At 47.5% G+C, this 25414-nt stretch overlaps 1 protein-coding gene across 1 annotated transcript in view; it reads right to left on the bottom strand.

The window, feature by feature from the left end:
- Nucleotides 1–24412: 24412 nt before the first annotated feature.
- Nucleotides 24413–25414, bottom strand: part of ATP10A (ATPase, class V, type 10A) — a 120997-nt gene continuing 119995 nt past the window's right edge. Inside the window, exon 22 of the mRNA XM_009998756.1 lies at nt 24413–25414. This exon is cut by the window's right edge and continues 2 nt beyond it. Coding sequence (XP_009997058.1) covers nt 25020–25414 — 395 coding nt within the window. The 3' untranslated portion in view covers nt 24413–25019.

The following is a 25414-nucleotide window of genomic DNA, read 5'->3' on the forward strand; positions in this document are numbered from 1 at the left end:
CACCAGCAGCTGGAGGAAAGGCTCGAGCTGGCCACTGACTGGTTGTAGATGCACTCAGGGTGGTTCCAGCTGTGGTGCAATGAGGAGAAAAACCACCATGGAGATACCTCAGCTTTGCAGAAATACAATGAGTTTGCCTCCCTGGTCATTAGGAGGAGGTGTGAGCAGAAGAAAACTGCAGAGGGGCTTGGGAGGGGGTGAAATGGCCACCTGATGTCAAAGAACTTGAACAAAATACAGTGGAAACCCCAATTTCCTAGAAAACTAGGGGCACTTTACTGCTGTCCATGGGTGCCTGAAATGGAGACATTTCTGAGGGGTAAGTTTCCAGCAGTGTGCTGCAGAGGTTTGTTGGGAACACCAGGCTTCCTGTGGCAGTTTTCCTTTGCCCTGGTGTGAACTAATGTCTTCATAACTCTCTGTCAGTGAATTGTATTAACTGCAGTTCAGAGTAATCAGTCTCTCTTGGGAAGTTACCATTTGACTTTCTCACTTGCCCTTACTAAGTAACACCATAAATCTTTGAATCGTCTGCCTGCCTTGGATCTGGCTGCACGTCTGTGGAACACTTGGTGACTGCAGTGGAGGAAGGAGGGCCAAAAGGACCTCTTTTCTGTGGTAAAGTCATTCAGAGTACTGAAGGGAAAGAAAAAAAAAAGAGAAAAGAGATGAATATGGCTCATCTTCCTAATGAAACGAGCTCAGGTTGTGTTGCTACAATTTGTGTTATCACACTTCAGAGCTAGGGAGAAAAGATTAATTTCCTGAGTGTATGTTCTGGAGAGTGAAAAATTACTTCAAGTTACTGTCAGGTTAAGATCCTGCCACCAGCAGAACCCACAGGTTGGTTATAAACAGCACTTTGATGCACAATGAAGCAAAGTATTTGAGCAGGACAAATCTGGGGGAGATACACTGCCTGCAGGTGGGGGCACCCAGGGCAGAACACAGGGAACCAGGTTTGTCCCTGGGTGCTACATTTGCAGCACAAACTTCCCAATTCAGAGACCTAAGTGATGGCAATCCAGAAAGTCCTTTTGGCTTCCGAAGAGTGGGATTCATCTCATTAAATTCAGATCTCACACAGTGACCTAGAGTCCCTTTAGAGGCCAACAAAGAGACTCAGCTCTTTGCACTCCCCCCAAAATGTGAAGCTGACCATGTTTTTTTGTTCCTAGTGAGTCGAGTGCTGCTTTGCATTGCCCCTTCCCTGTCCCCTCCATATTAATTACTGACACTGTTGTGACCTTGTGAAGCAGGAAGACAGACCCAACTCCTCTATCAAAATTAGCATGGGGTGTAAGAAGCATTTAGAACAGCTGAGATTGGGCAGACAACTCCCTTGTGGTGGATCAGGCATTGCTGAGGTGTATGAGGTGCAGGACAGCAAGATGAGGTGCTTTGCTGAGAGGCAGCTTCACCTGGTGAAGTTACCCTGGTCTTGTTACACCACAGCAACATCCCAAACACCACTTTGCTCTGCAATCTGTTCAGAAAAATGAGAGTGATAGCTGTGCCAAGCAACACATTAAAAAAGGAAAAAAAACCAAGAGGGGTATTTGCAAGGCTACCAGCCACATCCCTCAGCAATTATATTTATTAACATGATTATTATTGATAATGTACCCTTCTGGTCCAAGCTTCCTTAATTTGAGCAGTCATGGCAAACAGGTCCCCAGATTTTATTTTGGGAATATCACTACCCAAAATTATTGTCAATTAGGAGAAATCTCTGAAAAAAAATGCCTTCCTCTGGGAATTTAATGTTGGCATCCGTTTTAAAAAAGATTACTCTGCAAATCTCTGCAACAAGAGCAGAAATGGGAGAAAAACGTGTCCTTGAGTGCATGCTCAGTGCTGAAATTCAGCTGCAGCACCAGATTTGAATGAGACAGCAAAGCAAGGACAATCACCTTTTACTCCTGAATGCTCTTGAGGTCAAAAGAGAGAGAAAGGACCATTCAGCTGTAGAGATCTCCAGCTTCTGAGGCAATGACATTTTTTGCTGTTATCAGCAGCTTGCAGTGCTGTGTGTTATATATATATATATATAAAATGACTCCCCCACCCTTTATATCCTTGTATTGTGCTTGTTTATGCAATTCTGCTGAGGCACTTACAGAACAACCAGAGGAAGTCTGAAACTAAGCTTCCTATAGCATTACACATGGCTGACGTGTGTGTGTGTGTGTTTGTGTGGGAATACTTATCTATTTCTCTGGAGTATAGTATAATCCTGGAGTATTATTGTTCTGGAGTATACTCAGGCATCCCTGGATACATTTATATATGCCCTAAATAGAACAGTGTATCTCACTATTAAAATAAAGGCAACCTTGTGTTTATATATGTTTATATCTACACATATATGTACATACATATACATAAATATATATATGTATCCATACATCTGTGTGCCCAGTCTATCCCCACTGTCACAGATGTGCCCATGAAGGTGTGTTACACAGTGTAGCTTTCTGACTACCCTCACCAAAAAATGTACATGGTACATAGGTTGATTAGCTTTCCAGTCCTTATGGGAAACATTCTTTCCAGCTTAAAATATATTACGGTTTAGCAGCCTTGAATTTCTTTTGGGAAGAGGAAGGCTTTTACTCTTCAGAAAAGAGGGTTGACTAGAAAGCAAGTCTGGTTTGCATTTTTTTGGGGGAAAAAATTGATGTTTTTATCCTGTGCCAGGACAACACTAACTTCCTACTTTTTTTTTGCAAGCAGTAGGGCAAGCATATTATGTGAACCACACTTCATCTTACCTCACCCAGCACACCAAATTAATGCAATTGGTCAAACCTATGGGCAAGAAAGCCAGGTGCCAGAACACCAAGGGCAAGGAAAGCACTTTTCTCAGCTGTAGTAAAGTCAGAGGTGCAAAATGTACCACCTGCTTTCAGCCAGTGTGTAAGAGTCACCTCTGGGGCTGCTCAGCTGAGTCACAGAATCGTTAGAGTTGGAAGAGGCCTCTAGAGATCATCTAGTCCAACTCTCCCACTGAAGTAGGATCCCCTAGGGCACATCACACAGGAACACATCCAGGTGGGTTGGAATGTCTCCAGAGAAGGGGACTCCACAGCCTCCCTGGGCAGCCTGTCCCAGGGCTCCGTCACCCTCACAGTAAAGAAGTTTTTCTTCATATTTAAATGGAACTTCCTATGTTCCAGCTTGTGCCCTTTGCACCTCATCCTGTCACTGGAACTACTGAGAAGAGCCTGTCTCCATTTTCCTTGTACCCACCCCTTAGATACCTGTATACATTAACAAGGTCTCCCCTCAGCCTTCTCTTCCTCAGGCTAATGAGTCCCAGCTCTCAGCCTTTCCTCACAAGAGAGATGCTCCAATCCCCCAGTCATCTTTGTTGCCCTCCTCTGGACTCCAGCAGTTCCTGTCTCTCTGGAACTGGGGAGCCCAGAGCTGGATGCAGTATTCCAGAGGTGGTCTCACCAGGGCAGAGTAGAGGGGAAGGATGACCTCCCTTGACCTACTGACCACACTCTTCCTCATGCACCCCAGGATTCCATTGGCCCTCTTGGCACCAAGGGCACATTGCTGGCTCATGGATAATTTACTGCCTATCAGGACTCCCAGATCCTTCTCCTCAGAACTGCTTTCCAGCAGATCCACCCCTAACCTATACTGGTGCCTGGGGTTCTTTCTTCCCAGGTGCAGGTCCCTACACTTGCTCTTATTGAACCTCATGAGGTTTCTCTCTGCCCAGCTCTCCATCCTGCCCAGGTAACACTGGATGGCAGCACAGCCCTCTGGAGTGTCAGCCACCACTCCCAGTTTGGTATCATCAGCAAACTTGCTGAGGACACACTCTGTCCCCTCATCCAGACTGGACTGAGTATTGACACCTGGGTGACACCACTGGTTACAGGCCTCCAACTCCACCCTGAAGTGCTGATCACCACCCTCTGAGCTCTGTCACACAGCCAGCTCTCAATCCACCTCCCTGTCCACTCATCAAGCCCATATGCAACAGGGGACATTTAGAGGGGGAAAGTGTTGCAGCAATGGTTATGAGAAGGGAAGGCAAAGAGCAGGTGTTGTGATGCACTTTTTATCTGCCTGCTCTGGCTAGTTCACTCTGTCATGAGGGAGTGTTCCCTGCTTCCCACATTTGCAGCAGAGCACTCCCCCAGTGTACAACAAGCCAGGAGATGCAACATCCATCCCAGACAGAAGGATTAGCTCACCAGCCATTGCTGGTGTATGAAGATAAAATGCCAGGAGGAGGTTGCATAAGAAATACTAATTCCCTCTAATGGCTGAGAGCAGAGCCATGAGCATCAGTTGGATTTCATGTATTTTTTTTAAGCAGTGAAGCAGGTCATCTTGGATCTGCTCCAGACAGTTTATTCTTGGCTTGTAATAGAGTGAATAAATATCACTTCTTGCTTGTAAGGCCAGGTCCAAGTAGGTGACTTTCCCCCTGGAGAAGCTCTGTCAACCTCTCTTCAGCTCTACCACGATCCTATGATTAGGCTGAGTGCATTTTACAGTAATAAGACTCTTCAGTACTTTGAAAGTCTATATTAGAGCCAGCAAACAGGGGCTTGCATCACAGTATGGATGGATGGACAGCCTGGGTCTGTTGACAGCAACAACATCAACAACACCGGCAGGATATCAGCTCCTGGCGAAGGCTGTGGCAGGCAGAAAATGGGAACAGGTTCAGGGAAGCTTAAAAACATGTCCTTGGAGACCTTTGCTGCAGCTTGAGTGCTTACATCTGTAACCACGGGCCATGTAACCAAGCTGGGGGTGCAATCACCCCCTCAGGAAGCTGCTGCTTACCTGGTCTCCCAAAAGGCTCCTGGGTCCAGACAAAGGACAAGGAGGGATCTTCACTGATTAAGGGCCCGGGCAAAACAGACTCAGCATTGGGGAAAATAATAATGTAATTCCACACCAATCACCCCCCCCCAGGACACAGCCACCCCCAGAGCAGGGCTTGCAGATGTTACCCCACCCCTCCCTTCTTCCCGGGCCCCAATCCCTTGGTTCCCGGTTTCTCTCCCTCCTTCCCCCCAGCGGCACAGGGGGACAGGGGATGGGGTTTAGAGTCACTTCACAGCCTGGGGGTTCCTGCTGCTCCTGCCTCCTCAGCAAGAAGGATTCCTGACAGCCCTGCCCTGCTTCCCCACGGGGTCCCTCCCATGGCACAGAGGCCTCCACCAACCGCTCCTTCCTGAGCCCTTCCCACCAGGCCCGGAGCTGCTCCAGCCTGGGCTTCCCACAGAGTCACGGGGGCTTCGGGAACAGCCACCTCCCCTGGCCCGGGGGCTTCCACAGCTGAGCAATCAGAGCCCACTGGCAGCAAATCCTCTGGCCACAACATCCAAGTCCAGGGGCCAAGTTCCCCCCTCCTGGCGCCTTCAGGGAATGTCCCACCACGTTCCTCCATGAGTGCAGGGGCACAGCTGCCATCTCGCCATGGGCTGCAGGGAAACTTCTGCTGGGGCACCTTCTGCCCCTTCTTCCTCACCAACTACCCAGTACCTTCACCCCAGAACTGCCTCTCACCTCTCCAGCTCAGCTCACTCTGCTCAGCTCTTACCTCAGCTGTTCCATATGTTAATGACAGAGGCACATCTCTTGTCCCTCTAATGGCTCCTTGGCTGGGTTTGGAGCAGGGGGGAGCTGGAGCCGCCCCTGGTGACCTTCCTGCTACCAAAAATCCCACCAAACCAAACCAGCACACTGTGCCAGTAGAAAAAAGTCCTTGTGCTTGAGTCCTTAAGCTGCTGTTGGATGGAAGGATGTGCAGCAGCAACACTGCTATACTGATGCTCCTGCTTAACTATGCCAGCCACGGGAAAAGTACATCACATCTCCTGTGGAACCATTAGTTGCCACGGCTTTCACATCCCAGGTGCCAGGGAAAAATGGCAAAGGCCCCTATTTGCAGAGCTGTCAGCCCCTGTGCATGGCTCTCTTCTGCATGGCCACCCTGTTTGCATCCCCAGGGCAGGGGCCAAGCAAAGGAGGGAGGGAAGAGCTGCTGTCCCCACTCATGGCTGCATGAACCTGTTGCCATGCCAGGGCAATAGAATCATAGAATCACAGAATGCCAGGCTGAAAGGACCTCAAGGATCATCTGGTCCAATGTTTCTAGGTAGGAACACAGTTTAGATGAGGTGGCCCAGCACCTTGTAAAGCTGAGTCTTCAGAGTGTCCAGTGTTGGGGAATCCACTACATTCCTAGGGAGATTAGGGACTCTTTTGCATGTACTAGTGGGATAGACTTGCTAAGCTGATGACGTTTTGAAATTAGAATCATAGAATCACAGAATAGTTTGAATTGGAGGGGACCTTAAAGATAATCTAGATGCATCTAGATACAACCCACCTATGTGGGCAGGGACACCTACTGCAAGCAAGATTGCCCCCGTTAGTAATGCTCTTGCTGCTGTGCTTGCAAAGCCATGAAGCACTTCCCAAAAGGGTAAAGTTTCTGGCCAAAGAGCTGTGTTCTTATTCATATTAACTACAGCCAAGCAAGACCAGGGCAAAGCATGGCAGCTGTTATACTGGGGCAAATGGGGCTACCTCAAAACCCAGTCATTTCTGACTGTCTTTTTTTGAAGCCTATCACACTTATGTTAAAGACTCAAGAGGTCCAATGCTCCAGTATAGATATCCCGACCTCTGCAATTTCTGAGTGCTGCCAGATTGCTCTGGGCTGTTTGGCTTCATGATATTAACTTCTCAAATGAAGGGAAAAATCTTTAGAAAACACAGTTTTCCTCAAAGCCTTACTTTATCTTTCTACAAGAACAGTGGAGATTTCCTCTATAGCAAAGGGAGAAGCCTCTTGCTCATCTCTTTACCATTTGACAACAGCCAAAACACCTCTGCTGGAAATAGCTGTGTGGAGCAATTCAGATCCAAGAGCAGACTGGAGCCAAACCACTGCTGTGGTGGTCTCCTGGGGATGGAGTATCTTCCTTCAGAGTCCCTCAAGGTCTCTCAATAGCCCTCAGGGGCAAAGCCTGAACGCATCTCACAGCCAGCACAAGATACACCCTCCAGCCTCGGAGTGAAGCCTGTGACCATCTCGTTTCCTTAATGAGGAAACCACCTCCAGGGAAATCTCTGATCTCACTGTGGGCACTAATACTCATCATGTAGACCTTGCCACGAAGAACGAAGAACTTTGTATAGGACTGGAGCACGTGCACTTGCAATAAGCAACCCGGGTCCTATTGAGGGAGTCCCTTAGGTCTGCTTTTGGTTGCTCAGCCAGGAGTTCCAGCCAGCAGTGTGCTGGAGGTTGGACATTTGCAGCCCTTCAGGCAACTCCCAGAGCTGAGAATCCATGTCCCAACCATCCACGCTCACTCCTCAACAGTGTCATGTCTCCTCTTGTCAGCCTCATAGATTATGGCTCCACAAAAGCTGCAGTGAATTAAAATCTATCTAGCAGAGCTTGGACTGCCAACAGGGCAGGCTGGGGAGGTCTGGCAAGTCCCCAGAGCACTACATGGTAATCAGGTCGAGTTTTAATTATTTTTAATTGACAAGAGCAAGTGTCTCTAGTTAAACCGTGTAAAATGCCTCTGTATTCACCAAGAGGATTTCCTGCTGGGCTTTTACACAAAAGCTTTCTGCTGCTCATTGCTGAAGGCAATCATGTCTCTGGCTTTTCAGGACTTGTAACCTCAAAGCTCAAAAAAAATTTTAAAAAAATCTCTTAGTCACATATTTGTCCCAGAAAGAGTTCATTGATGAAATCCAGTGTCCTGCTTTTCACCTTTTTACCAGCAAAAGTCTTTGATTTCAGACCACAGCTGGTAGCCCCTGTACTTTTCAGGGCTCAGCGCTTTCCTCCTCCTTCTTTTTGTATGCTTGTTTCTTCTAGTTTACCAGCTCCATCAAAGAAAGAGATGGCTGTTATGATTATGCTCCATGCTGAGCTAAATGTTACTAACAGTGCTGAAGGATTGCTATGGAACAAAATGCCCCCCTGGGTGAAAATACAGTAGTTAAGTGCAGAAAACATGAGTCTCTCCAGGCAGTCAAAACACAATTTAAAGCAGTTGGGTTTCAAAAGTGCTTTAGCTGGGCAAATATAATGCATACTTTGGTTATCAAAATATATCTAGATCAATATTGCTCTTTGAAATCCCACAAAGTCTCTGCTGGAAGAGGGTTGTAATGAAAATCACTCTGTCTAGGATTTCACGTTGGGCTTTGTTTGCTCTCTAACCAAGAGAGAGGTGAGAGAAATGCTGATGCTGAGTGTACAGGGCTACCTCTGAAAGTCCTTCAGCTTTTCTTTGGTGTTTGATGGCCCAGGGATGCAAGGCAATGGAAATCAGGCATAGCAATTGCTGCAGATCCTGCTAAGTCTCAAGACACAAGATTATAAACTCAAGATATTACTGAGCCCTAAAAGCAGATTGGTTAACTTTTATTAATATTGATTTTATCTTTTTTTCTCTCAGTGGGATGCTTGCACTTGAATTCATGGTACCACACTAGCAACTTTTCAGAAAGAAAAAATAAAAATTGAAGTGTTTATTAGTGCTTTAATACTGTAAAGTTGTGTGGTGTTTTTTTTTTTCTTGGGGGGGAAGGTTTCTTCTGAGATATGTGCGTGGCTTGCAAAAATCTAGTAGGAACATGGGGATATGGGAAAAAAACAAAGCCATTTCAAACTGCTGATGTCCCATCTGCATCCCTAACACTCCAAACCCTCTGCAGTTACTTACCTCATCCCTGCCTTGATGTGGCTTTTTATACTATTGCCCCTGCAGGGGTGAAAACAAGCCCCACTGATCAGTAACTGTGCACCCCAAAAGCACAGCCTCAGGATCAACCTGCCCATTTGTAGCTTGGGCCAAGGGCCAGGTGCTGGGAGATGGGACAGTACCCTGAAGGACCCTGATCTGTTGGTGTTCAGCACACCCACACACCAGCACCTGCAGGATTCCTTGTCATGGGGATGCAAGTGCACATGTTGTCAAATAATCTGAAGGATGGAGAATAACTTCCAAATTGCATTTTTAAGGGAAGTGCATATGTTCTGCAATGCCCACTAACGAGATGTAGAGGATTAGCATGGAAATGAGGATCCCCCTGCCCCTGCTGAGCCTAGGAAATGCTATTCAGAGCAGGTAGAATTTAAAAAAAAAATATTTTAGTGGAGGGAATTGCTTTAGAAACTTGTAGTCTCTATAGTATTATGAAATGTATGAGTGTTGTTTAGTATGTTTTCTTGTTTGTGTACAATTTAATGCAAAAGTGAATGTGGTGGTTTGGGCCCAACACAACAGCAAAGAACAGCCCCATGGCCTCTCACTCAGCTCCCCCCCCAAAACACACCCTGGGATGGGGAGGACAAAGCCCAACTAGAAGCTCCTGGGTCAGGACAAAGGACAAGGAGGGATCTTCACTGATTAAGGGCCCGGGCAAAACAGACTCAGCTTGGGGAAAATAATAATGTAATTCCACACTAATCACACTCCCCAGGACACAGACACACCCAGAGCAGGGCTTGCAGATGTTACCCCACCCCTCCCTTCTTCCCGGGCCCCAATCCCTCGGTTCCCGGTTTCTCTCCCTCCTTCCCCCCAGCGGCACAGGGGGACAGGGGATGGGGTTTAGAGTCACTTCACAGGCTGGGGGTTCCTGCTGCTCCTGCCTCCTCAGCAAGAAGGATTCCTGACAGTCCTGCCCTGCTTCCCCACGGGGTCCCTCCCATGGCACAGAGGCCTCCACCAACCTCTCCTTCCTGAGCCCTTCCCACCAGGTCCGGAGCTGCTCCAGCCTGGGCTTCCCACAGAGTCACGGGGGCTTCGGGAACAGCCACCTCCCCTGGCCCGGGGGCTTCCACAGCTGAGCAATCAGAGCCCACTGGCAGCAAATCCTCTGGCCACAACATCCAAGTCCAGGGGCCAAGTTCCCCCCTCCTGGCGCCTTCAGGGAATGTCCCACCACGTTCCTCCATGAGTGCAGGGGCACAGCTGCCATCTCGCCATGGGCTGCAGGGAAACTGCTGCTGGGGCACCTTCTGCCCCTTCCTCCTCACCAACCACCAGCACCTCTGCCCCTCCAGCTCAGCTCTTCTCCCTTAACTGCTCAGCATCTACTCAGCATCCAGTCATGGTGGCCTTCATCATGCTGCCTGGGCATCTCCAAAGATGGATGGTGCCCTGGAGTTTGTGAGATATGAAAGAATAATGGCTGATCCTGTGAGGGACTGCAAAAAAGATCCCAAATTCTACTAAAGTCTTCCCTGGAGATGCCGAATGCTGCCCAGAGGCACAGGATTTCCCCATGGCACAAGGCTTGGACTACAGCTTCCTACCCTGAGAGGAAAGAATAAAACAGGGTCCTGATCTTTTGAGCGCATGGGAAAGCACCCATCCTTCAGGCACAAATTTTCCTTCAATAACAGAGTCTGAGACTAAAAATCAGAGTGAAAAAGAAGAGAGTGGCCAGGCTTAAAAGTAATACCAGGGGTAGGAGCCTTGCAGTCATGCACAGCTGTATTCTGGGGTTTTGATCTACCTCCTGGATGTTTTGTGGCTGGTCACTCCAGAAGTACCTCAGCTAGAAAATAAAAGCACAGAAATCAGCTAGTGCCTTCCTAAATCAATACAGCTGGCAGCCATCAGATTATGGGAAAGAGAAAGTACTCAATTTTGTCTTAATTGCTCTTTGATATTTTTTTAGGGAAACAAATGCTTTAAAAGCCTGTTGGTCTTTTGCTGAATGTATTAATAAATAATAAAAATAACAAACCCCAACTGGATTGGTCCTAGCCAAACAGCATTCCCAAATTTAAAAATGCACTCAAGAAAAAGCAAATTAAAGTGCTGGTCATTTAATAATAGAAGTCAGAAGACTTTTTATGATCTGTATAAGAAAACTATGGAGTACCCCCAAGTGAAAGCAGCCTGTGGAGCACCAGGAAAACAAAAGGTTGAGCATTTCCCAGATGATTTTAGCCTTAGCTGTGTCATTTGAGAAAGGTCACTTCTCAGGTTGGTGGAAAGAGATGTCTAGCTGTGGAAACCGGATGAAAACAGGTTGGATGGCTGTAAACTGGAAGAGGAGAGATTTTTTAGTGTGAGGGTGGTGAGACGCTGGCACAGGTTGCCCAGAGAAGCTGTGGAAGCCCCATCCCTGGAAGTGTTCAAGGCCAGGTTGGATGGGGCTCTGAGCAACCTGGTGTAGTGAGAGGTGTCCCTGCCCATGCAGGGCATTGGCACTAGATGATTTTTAAGGTCCCTTCCAACCCAAACCATTCTATGATTCTATAAAAACAGGGGTGCAAATCGAGGTGGGGTGAGTGTGTCCACAGCCAGGGTAGATGTTCATTTTTGGGGTAGTCACAGTCTGTTTGTCTAGCCCAGCCTTTCTTATCTCATTTGTGCCAAATACCGAGGTGATGGTGAGTGGCAGGTCCAGGACCTGTTGTGATATCAAGTTAATGACCTTCTCAGGGCAAGCACATGTGGAAGGAACAAAAAGGGGGCCAGCAGTGGATGCTCTCTGATGGGAAATTTATGGCTGCAGAGGTAGGTGAGACATTTTGGCCATGGGGTTGGAGGCAGCATAAGAGCGGGGAAAGCTGCTTTGTGCCCTTTGAGTTTCATTTCATGATTTGAATTGGAATTGTCAGTCATTTTTCCTTCTGGGCCAGTGGTTGGAATAAACAGGGAACCTCTGTTTTGGTATCAGAGAGATGTTAAATTCAGGCTGTAATTCTTGCATGGCCCTCGAGACAATTTGCTCCAGCCTAAGAATGCAAGATGGAGCCATGCTTGGTACCAAGAGGAGATGTCAAGTTGCTCTGCCCTTCTGAGTGAGATGAGAAAGACAGCTTGGACATGATTGCATCCATCTTGAATGCCTGCCTGCAAACCCCTCAGGGCTGCCTGCAAAGGAATAACCCTGACAGCTGTGCATTGGGCAGGCTCTCACACACAGGCATGCCCAGCTCCTCTGCGTGGACACTGGGCTTTTATCTGAGCTCCAGGAATTTGAAGAGGGAAGCTGGCAGCTGCCTCAGCGTGGGTCACCTCCCATCCTTGCCAGCAGCCTGATGAGCCCATGGCAGCATCTGCAGCACAAGCACATCTCATGCCCTGCCAGGTCCTGCTGCATCCTGTGCCATCCCACAGCATCCTGCAGCATCCCACTGCATCCAAAGACCCTATGGATAATGGCTTGCCTGTACATGAAGGGGGCCTACAAGTGAGATGGGGAGGGACTTTTTACAAGGATGTGTAGCAAGAGGACAAGAGGTAATGGCTTTAAACTGGAAGAGGGGAGATTTAGGTTAGACATTAGGAGGAAATTCTTTAGTGTGAGGGTGGTGAGACACTGGCACAGGTTGCCCAGGGAAGTTGTGGCTGCCCCATCCCTGGAAGTGTTCAAGGGCAGGTTGGATGAGGCTCTGAGCAACCTGGTCTAGTGGGAGGTGTCCCTGCCCATGCAGGGAGATTGGATCTAGATGATATAAGGTCCCTTCCAACCCAAACCATTCTGTGATTGTGCCACGTCTCTTTGCATCCTGCTGCCCTGTCACTGAAGGAGAGCTCATTTACTCCTTCCAGCTGGGCTGGCCCAGGGGAAAGATGCTGCTTTCCTGACCAGCCTTTCCTGGCTTGTATAGAGATGGCACTGAAATGTAAGCACTGTGGTTTGTTCAGTGTATTCCCTTTGTATATAGGTCACAGAGGCAATTTAGGCAATGGAGGTTCCTTGCTTCCCAGCCAGTCTATAACCGTGTCTCCATTATCAGTTGCAAAGGACCAGAAAAAGGGACATGCCAACATTTATGAAGTCACATGGGTTATGAAGGAGAGGAACAGAAGAAGAAAAAGCAACACTGTGGCTGGAAGAGCAAGCTGCTGCTCTCCCAACCCATGCAGCAATGTCTGCAGGCTGGTGGGGCTTTGGGGATGGTCTTGGCAGGACCCCAGAGCTGCCTGCAGTGACAGACACCCCCACCCCTGCCTGCAGCCCATGCCCCATGTGGCACAGGCAATCCTGTCATGCAGTTCCCATGTTTCCTCACTCTGCTCATGCAAATCCACTTCATCAGCCAGGCTGCTTTTCTTGCCATGCCTGCAGTTCTGTGTTAGATGGAGTGGTTCATTGTTTATTAGCTAATTAACCTGGCCCCAGGCTGTGCTTTTGTCACTGTGACATGCTATGGGGACTTGAGGTACTTGAGTCTGTGGTTTCACCCATCTACTTCTGTCCTGGGGCTCCCAGGATGAACACCTCTGAGGTATGGAATGGCTTAACATCTGGTCTGGTTTATTTACATCTCGGAGACACGCACACACCAACACATACACATCCACCTTTTTATGTTTTAACACTAGAAACAAAAGTGCCCCCACTATTCTTTCTCTGCTGACTGATGCATTGCTTCTTTATTGGCTCTAAAGCTCTGCTGCTTACTCTGCACTGCCTGGGAAAAGCTCTGAAAAAGACCAACCCTGCGTGGCAAACTGCTCATAGCAGGAGGGAGGGAGCAGACAAGCTTGCCTTGTTCCATGGTTTGTTTTGGAGGTTTGTCACAGCCTGACACCAGCCTTGTCCAGGCCCCACCCAGCCTCTGTGGCACTCACAGACCCTTAGGGGACCCTTGGTGCCTTCAGGGTGGAGACAGTTTTCCCAGAAACCCACTCCCTTGAAAACTGGAGTAAAAAAGGAGTAATTTGGTATAGGATTAGCTAGCAGTGTGCCTGGTTTTTTGGGAGGCATGAAGAACAGCTTTCAATATGGTATGAGTGTTTTTTCCAGATGAATGGTGGTTTAAAAATATATCCCGACCTTTTAAGGTCGTGCAGACATTTTAATGTCTTCATAAACCTGTGTCAAAGGGGTTTCTTAAGGATAAGCCTCACCTAAATCTGAAGCAAATATAACTGAAAATATTCCAGGTTGTCATTCACATTTCCTTTTTCAGTTTGGCAAGGAGCAGAATGTGGTTCTCCCACTTGGAGGCTGTTGAAGCTGAGCTTTCCTCTTCAGGTACCTGGTTGCAGGTTTGGAACCTCCTTGTTGCTTTCCAGCAGTGTGCCTGGCAGCCAGGAGGGCAAAGCACATCACACACAGCACACCAGCTGCTTATAGGTTCTAATCCTACTGGAGTCAGTGTTGGTGTGGCTTCACTTTGAGCACTGGGTGCAGTTCTGGGCTCCCCCTCCATTTAAGAAGGGTGTGAAGGTCCTTGAATGCAGGAGGAGGGCAACCAAGCTGTTGAAAGGGCTGGAAGGAATGTCCCATGGGCTAAGGACTTCAGGCTTGTCTGGTTTGGATAAAAAGGAAACTGAGGGGTGACCTTGTTGCTCTCTACAGCTTCCTGAGGAAGGGAAGTGGAGAGGGAGGTGCTGAGCTCTTCTTCCCGGAAGCCAGGGACAGGATGTGTGGGAATGGATCAAAGCTACTCCAGGAGACATTTAGATTTGGCATTAGGATCCATTCCTTTGCCAAGAGGGTGGGCAAACACTGGAACAGGCTTCCTAGAGAGGTGGTCAATGCCTGTCAGTGTTTCAGGGGCATTTGGACAATGCCCTTAATAACCTGCTTTAACTTGGTCAGCCCTGAACTGCTCAGGCAAAAGGACTAGATGATGATTGCAGGTCCCTTCCAAATGAGATATTCTATGCTATGCCATTCCACTCTAAATAAATTACACAGTTTTTGCTTTTAATTAACCTTTCCCCAACCTGTGGAGAAGCACCTTCTGTCCATGACCAGCCTTGATAACAAGTGGCTGCAAACAGAGGCCAGCCCTGGTGAGCAGAGGCAGTTCCAAGCCCTGGCTGTGTTCCCAGCCCTGCTCATGCAGCAGTGCTGGCTCCACAGCCCTGGGCACCCTGCAGACCCTGCAGGACAGACTACAAAGCCTGGCCAAGTGGTTACGAAGGGAAAAGCAGTTCTCATGCTGACATCCAGCACCCCAGTGCTGCTAGTGGGATGGGGGCTGGTGAAAGGTGAAAATCTAAGTCATTTTTTTCCCCCTTATATATATTTCTTTTCTACCCCATTTCCTACACCCCCTCAGATTTTTCTCTGGTGTGGGGTCATAAACAAAGGCTTGCAGTGTTAAAACAGAATGGACTTGTTTAAGCTGGGGCATTTAGAGGGATATGAAGACGTTGTTGGACTTTAAGTAGTTGATTTGTTGGGGTTTTTTTCCTACTCCCAACAAACAACAGAAGATGTGAATTGCTTCTCTCTTCAGACAACACTAAATTACCTCTAAGTTGAAGGGCCTATTATTTAAACCTGAAGGAGACTGCCTGCTTCCTTCTGCTTGCTTTGAAAAACACAAGTTTTCTCCTCTTCAAAAAGCAGAGACACTGACCTCTGGGCTGTGCTCGAGCTGCCAACTGGAGACCCATCCTTGCTGTGTGGCAGAGGATGATGAACTGAACAGCTGTCCCCAGCATAGAGCTGCAGGGCAGGAGAAACCCAGCACTCAAAGAGCAGCAGCAGAAGAAGAAAGGAGACAGGCTGAATATTTATGTATGTATTTATTTTTTAAGCAGCGTTTCTCTCCACCCCGTGGTGCCAGCAGATGGAAAATACTGGTGGTGGATCTATGACTGTAAAAATAATTGTGGTAAAGCACCTCTTGGAGCACACAGCCTTAGCAGGACTGGTGTCCCAGAGCTGTCAGCCAACCTCCTGCTTACTAAAATGTGATATTTGATGTTTATAATGGACCTCTGGGACAAAGAATGAACCTTGGATGCACTCCATGAGAAGAGCTGCGCAGGGAAGTGGCTGAAGCAAGATCCCACAGAATGGTTATATCAGACTGGGTGAAGACCAGGGAGCTGGGGGACAGAGGAGGGTTCATGGGTGCTTGTATGGAAATGTGTACAGGAATGTGTTTCCTCTGCTCACACTGCTGCCCCCAGAGAGGGATGCACAGAGGCTGGAGGTGCCCACGCAATGGGGAAGGTGCAGGTTTTTCAGAAGCTGGGAAAAGGCTGAGACCTCCTCATCTGTGGGGCAGAGGTGTCCACTGAGACCTCTTAGTATTTGCTGTGTCCCCAGAACCTCTTGGTAGGAAACACTGCCTGACTTTGGGTGAGCAGGGGCCATCCAGCAGGGTGGTCACTGCTGGGCTACTACAGCCAAATGAATGCACTAAAACCAGATCAGGAGTTGCTTTAGAAAAGCCAGCATCTCTCTTTTCCTTGGGCTGCCCTTTAAAGCAAAACTCAACTGGCAGAAAATACTGATCCCCCTGCATGGGCAGGGACACCTCTCACTACACCAGATTTCTCCAAGCCCCATCCAACCTGCCCTTGGACACCTCCAGGGATGGGGCAGCCACAGCTTCCCTGGGCAACCTGTACCGGTGTCTCACCCCCCCTCACACTGAAGAATTTCTCCCTAATGTCTAACCTAAATCTCCCCTCTTCCAGTTTAAATCCATCCCCCCTTGTCCTCTTGCTACATGCCCTTGCAAAAAGCCCCTCCCCAGCTTTCTTGTAGGTCCCCTTCAGGTTGCCTGGGTTTGACATTGCACACACCACCAGTATGATCAGATGGAAATAAATGACTTCATTTTTAAGCTTCAAAATTCAGACAACTTCAGACAAATTGCAGCTCTCAGTACCTCTGTTGATCATGATCATTTCTATAGGCACCCAGGGGAGAGGAGCCTTTGCCTGCAACTCCTCCCCATGGTGTCATCATTTGCCCTCAGTTACCAGATGATGCCAACCCCAACTTGCTATTTCCATCATCTTGTGTAGAGCTGAAGATTGAATCTCTTTCAGCTGTAATGGTTTTATTGAGTTGTTGGGAGTTCAGTAGAACAAACCAGCTACAAAGTTGATTGTGTCTGCAAAATGACAGGGATCTTACCAACTGCAAAGACCCAGTCCACTTCAGATAAAATTGGTTCATGCAGCTCTAACAGTGCACGTGGCTGATTGAAAGACTTTGTCTGAAATATGGGGTTTTAGGAAATACAACCCCCACATATTTATCAGCAATTTAATTTTAAAAGAAAGAGCTTTTTTTCATTTTCAAGTGTTTATGGTGAAAAGCTCAATATCATTCCCAAGTTTTGGAGCATTTGTGTGTAAAAAGTAGGACAAGAGCAGTGTTTGATGCTGCTTAACCCTCCTCAGTGGCCAGTTGTGGTGAAGGGTGTATCTACCAAGGTGGTGCTTGAACTAGAAGCATCTCTGCTTTTTCCACTGAAAAACAAGGGGCCTGGAGCCCACACTTGTCTTTTGTTTCCAGGCATGTAGATGGTGAGCAATGTATCTATCATGGATTGGGTTTCTGAAAGTCCAAGTGACTCTGTGGCCTCCCTGTGTTTCAGGAGGAGAGTGGGGAAGGGTGGGAAGGCAGGAGCTGCATCCATGCAAGCCTGACTGCTGGGATGGTTTGGGGACTTAAAATGTGCAACAGTCTATCTGGCAATAAACTGGAGACTTCAAGACCTCCAGCTTTTGGGAAATGTGATGAGCAAACACAAGCAATATCCCCCTGGGAATCGCAGGATCTACTAACCTCAGCTACAGCAGCGACGTGTTGGGTTTTAGCACCCAAAGGGCTGCAGGGCCATAGGGAGAGGCCCCTTGCTCCAGCTCTGGGTCACCACTGCCTCTGGCCTGGGGCAACTGCCTAGATAATAAACAGGGCTTGAAGTCCTGGGACATCTCTCTGCAGAGGGAACCAGGCACTCCAGCTAGTCTGAGCAGCTTGTGTTTGCCTGGTGCCAGCTCTTCATTGACACCTTTTCCAGCCTCTCAAAAGGCTCTTTCAAGCATTTTGTCTGCACAAAGAGACTGCTTCCATGCATGTGCCAGATGAGCTGGGAAAGCACCAACAACCATGCTAAATGTTGAAGTCTTCAATCCACTTTTAACAAGGTTCTTGTTGAGTCACACCTCTCATGAGGCTGCACTTCGGGGCAGGCGTTATGCAAGACAAGCTGATGAAACAGGACTTTGAGGGCTGACCTAGTCAAAGTCCTTCCAGCAGCAGAGCTGTCTTTGCCTGCCCTCGCTGGGATGTGCTCAACCTCCTCTTGGAAGGATTGATGGAGTGCTGCACTTCATCTGTCAAGGGAGGCATAACTGCACTGAGCAAACAGCCTTACTTAGAGCCACAGGGAAGCTGATGCCCAGAACAGAGATAATTCCTCATGCAGCTGTACAGAAAAAACCTTCCTTAAAAGTTAGTCCTTTCTTTTAACTACTCCTTTTCCATGCAAATAAAACACAATTCTCAAGGCACAGGCACCATTTTCAACAGTGGCTTCCAATTCTGGACCTTAGGATTTAAGGGTGGGCATCCTTCCAGGAAAGCCAGGAAGTTTTGAAGACATAAAGCACCACAGATCCCTCTAAATGTGTGATGGAGTCCTTGCCCCAGCAAGGATTTCCCAGCCCAAGACAGCTGGAAAAAGCTCATCTTGATCTGGGTGTCCAGAACTAGAGACATTTTTAATTCTTTCCCTATTATGAACCTCTTAAGTCAGGGTGAAAGTATTTTGCTGGGCTTTTTTCACTGAAGATAAATGGGCTGTGACCACACAGTGTCTCCTCCAGCATGAAGAAGCCTCAGCAAGCAGCACATGTGGTGACCAATGGAGCTATTGCTACTGAGGAAGGTGCTTGTCACCCCTGTGCAGTGGTCCCTGGCACTGGAATCCCTGTAGCATCTTCAGCAGCAGGAAGAGCAGCCATCCCAGGGGGTTTCTGCTGGCCAGGATTACTACTAGAAAGCAGGGAAGAAAACCAGAGACATTTGTGAAATGGCATAGGAGATTCCTGATGGAACAGGAAGGATTTCTCCACCACGTTATCTGCTGCTTCTCTCACATGCTGCTAAATGCCTGAAGTTGTCCTGGACACTACAAACAGTGTGATCTCAGTTTAGTGAGTAGTGGAGGGTTGCTCAGGTCCTCTGTGCGTGGGAGGACACCAGAGTCCCCCTTGTTCTGGCTCCTACCCTGCCTTTTGACACAGGGAGAGACCCTGGGGCTGGTACTGGGACCTGCCCTGGCCACAGCTACTGGCTGAGGACCACTCTCCACCAGGGCACAGGCAGCACATTCCTGTTTGCAAAGCAAACACCAACCTACCTCCATGTGAGTCAGTAGAGCTGCATTGCTTGACACCAGCCGGGTGTCCCACCCCATGATGCATGCTCAAATGCAGCCCATGAGGCAGATTCCCTTGTGGTGTAGCACTTGTGAAGTTTAAGGTCTGTACAAATAATCCTGCCAGTGGGTGCAGAGGGAGAAGTGCAGAACCATTTTGCAAAAACCACGTGGTTGGAAACCCCTGAAGGTCCCATCCTCTCGCTACCCACCTCGGGGCTTCCAAATAGTATCTAGCAGTGCTTTTCCTTCCTGGCTTCACTACAGCTGCAAGCCCCTTTTTCTTGTGGCTTCCAGAGTGTCTTTGACACGTATCTGCTTCTGCTCCATCACAGCACATGGCCCGTTGTATCAGCATCATCTTGCTGAACTGCCACGTGTGCTCAGTTCCAGCAGCCCACTGCTGGGTTTCATGCTGAGCTGAATACTGCCCCAGGCACTGAGCAGCCTGGATCATGAGTGAGCTGCTGCAAAAGCATGAGTCTTTTATTATTATTATTATTTTAGTGCAGGTTTTGATGCAGAAGTTATGATTAGGGCAGGAATTGTCTCTCCCAAATGACCCAACCACATGCAGTTCTGACTGAGTTCATTTTTAAGCTTAACACCTCCACATGCAGCACCCAGAGAAATGTAAGCAGGACTCTAGAAAGCTGGGCCACGACTTGACAAAGCAGCACTTGTTCATGAAGGGGTAGATCCTACAGGAGACATTCTGGGAGCAAGCACAGACTGTGGTTCAAAGCAGAATCTGGTGTGATAAATGACAAGTCCAGGTTTGGCACAGGATAGATGGGAAAGTCTTATGGTGGCAGCAAGAGAAATCTCTGCTTGAATCATTTGGAAGGCTCTGAGGAGGTGAGCTAAAAAATGAGCTCTCCCCACCAACAAAGCAGTTAAATCAATACAGGGTGCCACAGGGTTTGGCCACAGTGACAATTCAGCACTTGTCACCAGCTTTGCAGCTAATGAAAAGCGTAGAACATCCTGTAACGACCACCAAGGGGAAGGGCTGTGGTTCCACAGCTGATGCAGGAGGGTGGCAAACAGGTACATGACTGTCTGGGAATACCTTGGAAAAAAAGATGAGAGTGTTGCTTTGTTCCCATTTTGACATCTATATGCCAAGTTCCAGGACACTGGCATAAAGAGCAGATACAAATTCTGGGATTAGAGTGTTAACCTGATAGAAGATTCTGGTTGTTTCTCCAAGACCTTTCCACATCCAAGAGAAATTTATAAAACGGATCAATGATCACTGGGAAGTTAGTTCACAGAAAGAAGAAGAAGAACTATGGAATGCTGTGATGCTTAATTCACAACTCTCCTCTTCTCAGGCATCCATTTCAGCTGGACTGTTTCAGCTGGCAACATCCAGCAGGTGTAAAAGGCGCTGGCAGAGGTCAGTGCAGATATTTGGGTGAGTGTGTGTGTGTGTTGGTAACAGACCAAACCCGGGTATTGTTTTAATTGCCTCGTGGGACTTCCAAACATGCTTTTTGAGGCTTGACCTCATGAATTTCAAGCTCTGTTTGGCCTGACACAACAACTGCTCCACTGCATTGACAGGAATCATGTTTGCAAGTTTTTTCACTATCTTATTAAAATCCAGGTATACAGCTTCAAAAAGCCATTAGTATTTGTTTATTGAAAACGTCTCCAATATTAACAGCAACTTCAAAATGATGACAAACCCTGAAAGCCCAGCAAGTAACATGCTTTGATGTGTTTGTATTCTGGCAGCTGAAGAGAGAACTTCTGATTTGAAATGAAAAGAATTACTTTGCTTCATATTCTCTTTCCAAATGTGAAATCTGCTGGGTTTTTTTTTTTCTCCCAACCGTGTTTGAAATCGCATTTTATTGATATTATGATTTATTTCCCAAAGGAAAATGGAGTCCTCTTGCTTACTGACATCCTACTGACCTGGTTCTGTGCCCATCTACATCTTGCTGTTGACATTTTGGCATGTGGAGGCGTCCATGTGGCACATGTCCCAGCCTGGCTGTGAGCATGCAAACCCTCCTGCTGACGGCACTGGGATTAACTGGTTTATTTAAGATTAAACTCACCCAGCTTTGCAGGATTCCTGCCATACTAAGGTAGGGCTTGGTTTTTGGTTTTTTGTTTTGTTTTGTTTTTTCTTTTTGTGTGAAGGAAGCATTTACAATTCATGTATTTCATAATGCATTTCTCAGGATTTATTTTTGGTTGGTTTTACTACAAAATACTGCACTTCCTGAGGCCTGATTCCCAGCTGGGGTAAAACAACTTGCAGAAATTGAAGGGTCTACGATGGTTGTAGAAGGTGAGGATCTAGATCTGCACTTTCCCTAACCACACAACACAGATGTTCTACTCTCACACTCCCAGTGGCAACTTAACACAACTGTCTGGCAGCACATGAGCATCTCTCAGTCCCAAAGGAACACTTTCAAGCTTTAGCTACACAGTCTTTGAAACACTGAAAGCACAACAACTAAACCAAACCTTGTGTCACAAAGGCACGGTTAGTGAGGAATTTAGGTTCTTTTTGATGAGAATATCATCAAAAGGCCAAAGCTCAGTGATGCTCCAGCCCTTTCTCCTGTCAGCAGAAGGCAGGCACCACGAAGGCCTGTGGGACACCAAACATGCTGTGGGAAGACGTGGATATGAGTCAATAAGCTCAAGAGATCCTCACTCTCCTGAGGGCACATAAATCACATCCATGGCAAACTCCTGTTGCTACCACTTCACAACACTCTTGGACTGACTCCAGTGTCTTGCAAACCTATGAACACTGCTTAACTCTGATTCTGTGTGTCCTTTTGTGAGATCCTGTTTTACTTTTCTAACCAGATATCCATATTTACACCTTTCAAATTGTATTTGACTTCCCCTCTGACATTAAAAGGCACTGCAGCTCCACACAGATGAGACAATCACTGCAGTTTGTGTTAAATACAACCAGCTAACCTTGCAAAAAACTACCTGCAAAGTCATCCCAACAGTTACTACCAAGAATGTGGAGGCGGGTAGAGCCATTAGAGATGTCTAAAAGTGGAACTGTCTCACCCAACAAGAGACTCTTGCAAATGAGGTTTCTCCACCTGAGCTGAATCCTGCAGGCTTCCTTTCCAGGGAGCCTTCATGGAAACACACTGGTTGACACCCTGGAAGGGATGCCATCCAGAGGGACTTTACCAGGCTTATACCAACCTCATGAAGGCCAAGTGCAAGGTCCTGCACCTGCAGCAGAGCAATCCCAAGCATGATTACAGGCTGGGCAGAAAATGGCTAGAGAGCAGCCCTGAAGAGAAGGACTTGGGGTTGCTGGTTAATGAGAAGCTCAACATGAGCCAGCAATGTGTGCTTGCAGCCCAGAAAGCCAAATGTGTCCTGGGCTGCATCAACAGAATTGAGGCCAGCAGGGCCAGGGAGACGATTCTGCCCCTCTGCTCTGCTCTGGTGAGACCCCACCTGGAGTGCTGTGAACAGATCTGGAGTCCCCAGCATAAGAAGGATATGGAGCTCCTGGAGCAAAACCAGAGCAAGGCCACCAAGATGATCAGAGGGGTGGAGCACCTCTGCTATGGAGACAGGCTGAGAGAGTTGGGGCTGTTCAGCTTGGAGAAGAGAAGCCTCCAGGGAGACCTTATAGCACCTTCCAGTACCTGAAGGGGCTACAGGAAAGCTGGAGAGGGACTTTTTGCAAGGGCATGTAATGATAGGAGGAGGGGTAATGGATTTAAGCAGGAAGAGGGGAGATTTAGGTTAGACATTAGGAAGATATTCTTTAGTGTGAGGGTGGTGAGACACTGGCACAGGTTGCCCAGGGAGGTTGTGGCTGCCCCCTCCCTGGAAGTGTTCAAGGGCAGGTTGGATGGGGCTTGGAGAAACCTAGTCTATTGGAAGGTGTCCCTGCCCATGCAGGGGGATTAGAACTAGATTGTTAAGGTCCCTTCCAACTCAAACTATTACAAATAAACAACAAAAAAACCCCAAGTGCCCACTCTTATTGCTTCATTTCCATTTTAACACTGTAAAGCAGAAAAATTACTTAATGGTTCCAGCCAGTAACAAAAAAGTCAATACTTGTGCTTCTCCTGCTAAGATATAGTGGGAGGTATCTTTGCCAGTGCAAGGGAGTTCGTTCTAGACAATCTTTAAGCTCCCTTCTAACCCAAAACCATTCTATGCTTCTGTGATTCTATGATCTACATCCATAAACCCACACGCCCTAACTAGAAGCTAAGAACAAGAAGTTGTGCTTTATGTAGTTTTCTTTTTTTTTTTTTTCCCCAATCAATCCCATGCTTCAAGCTGTTCACAGGAGACTTGATATCCTATGAGTTCCTTGGCATTTTTGCCCTGTCCCCAGACAATTCTAATCCCCAATGTAAGTTGAGCTACATCTGACAGTGTCATATTTCATGAGGATAACGTATTTACAGGCTGACAGCTCTTACTTAGATTGCTTACATCTCTTCCTTTCATTGGCATTTTAAAATTTCATAGCACCAATTCTGCCTTTTGGGGAAGAGGCCAGTGTCTAAATCTTGCCAAAAAAAAACCCCAGAAGGATCCCAAGTGGATTATGCAGTGGCACCTGGTAGGCACTGCTGGGTTGAGGCAACCCATGCTGGAGCCCGGCTGCCGGGCGTGCACAGCTTTTGGCCTCACAGAGCTGACGGCAAGCAAGGGAAAGGCCAGCTGAAACCCCCCACCAAAGAAACTAAGAAGGGGAGCAGCTATTTAACAAGTGGTCATGGTGACTAGATGTGAAAAACCCAAGCAGCCCTCCCAGGCCAAAGCCTCTGGGATTGGCACAGCAAAGCCGCACACCCGTGCCCCAGAGGTGGTTTGAGATGCTCGGTGATGGAAGGGCAGCTCAGGCCTGACCTCAGAAGGCAGAACCTGCCCTGGGGACTGGAGCTAGCCTGTCTTAGACCAGGTTCAGTACCTCTGCTCAGCACACTCACAGCTGGTCATGCCCCTCTCTGACCACCAAGGACTTAACCTGGCTGGAGCAACACTGCAGGTGCAGAACAAACTCCCCCCCCGCTCACAAGTAGGACTGACGACTTCAGCAAAACCTTCTGTGGCTCCACCAGAGAAGATCACAGACCCTCTCAGGTCCCACACTCTACAGCAGACACAGTGCCACGGAATCATTCCTCACAACCACGCAGCAGCTTTTCTTCAGGAGCTGAACAGCCTGATACAAGGCCAGGGCCAACCAAATGCCAGCTACTCCAAGCCATGGGCTGAATTACTAAAGCCAGACTGGGAAGTCACTTTGCAATACGGATGGTCATTTATTTATTGTTTTATCATGACACATAAAATGCTATGGCTGCAATATCAAAATATGGTGTCACTTACAAAATACCAGCATTATGAATGTGGTGGTGAGATACTGTTAACATTTACAGAGAAGTGTGTAAATAATTTGATGGCCTTGCCTAGTGATTCGCTCCAGTGACAAAACACCCTGGCAAGCAGATGATGGATGGAATACAGTGTCTATTTATTATCATGGTTTTTCCTCCTTGATTACTGAATGGCCTATAATGATACTGATAATTGTTGCTGAATCTAATCCTTTTGAATATGGTAGCTAGGTCCTTTGCTTTTACAGTATGTGTCAGAATAAAAGAGAAGCATCTGAAAAATAAAGAGACGGCATTTCCTTACAAAATGAGATGAAAAAATAAAACAATATACATTGAACTTTCAAGTGTTTCTCTTTATATTTAAAGCTCTCATTTCAATATATTGTCTTTAAACATTCTTAAATAATCATTCTGTACCTTTGCTTTTCTGTTTCATCCTTGGAAACAAATAGTATTCTCACTACAAATGTGTGCAAATAGAAAATATATAAATATAGTTAAGGCCCACGTCATAAAAAGGTGGTCTCGCAATTGTCATTTTTACAATGATCAGCTGGGGTCCCTTTCATTTTGTCCTGCAAGTTGTTTGAGCTCTGTTCTTTCAAGCCTTTGAAGTCCACATGCAGAGGAGGGCCAAGCACACACACACCGTCCTGCGTTTCGTGCTGTAAACTGCTCGGTGGCATCTGCAACACGGTACCGATGCGACCGAACAGCGGAGTTGACGTGATCCACCTCAACAAGCTGAAGTCTGCTTGGTCCACTGCTGAGCTCCAGGGGAATGTTACTCCTACAGGCAATGACTCCACCTCTGAAGTGCCACGTCGAACTTCGTGAAATCCCACGGACCTTTCCAGACTACTTGCTGAGGCGGGGAGTTTGTTCTCCCCGTACAACACTGCGC

Source organism: Chaetura pelagica, unplaced genomic scaffold, assembly GCF_000747805.2.
Source record: "Chaetura pelagica isolate M959 unplaced genomic scaffold, ChaPel_1.0 scaffold120, whole genome shotgun sequence".
In the NCBI taxonomy this organism is placed as follows: domain Eukaryota; kingdom Metazoa; phylum Chordata; class Aves; order Apodiformes; family Apodidae; genus Chaetura; species Chaetura pelagica.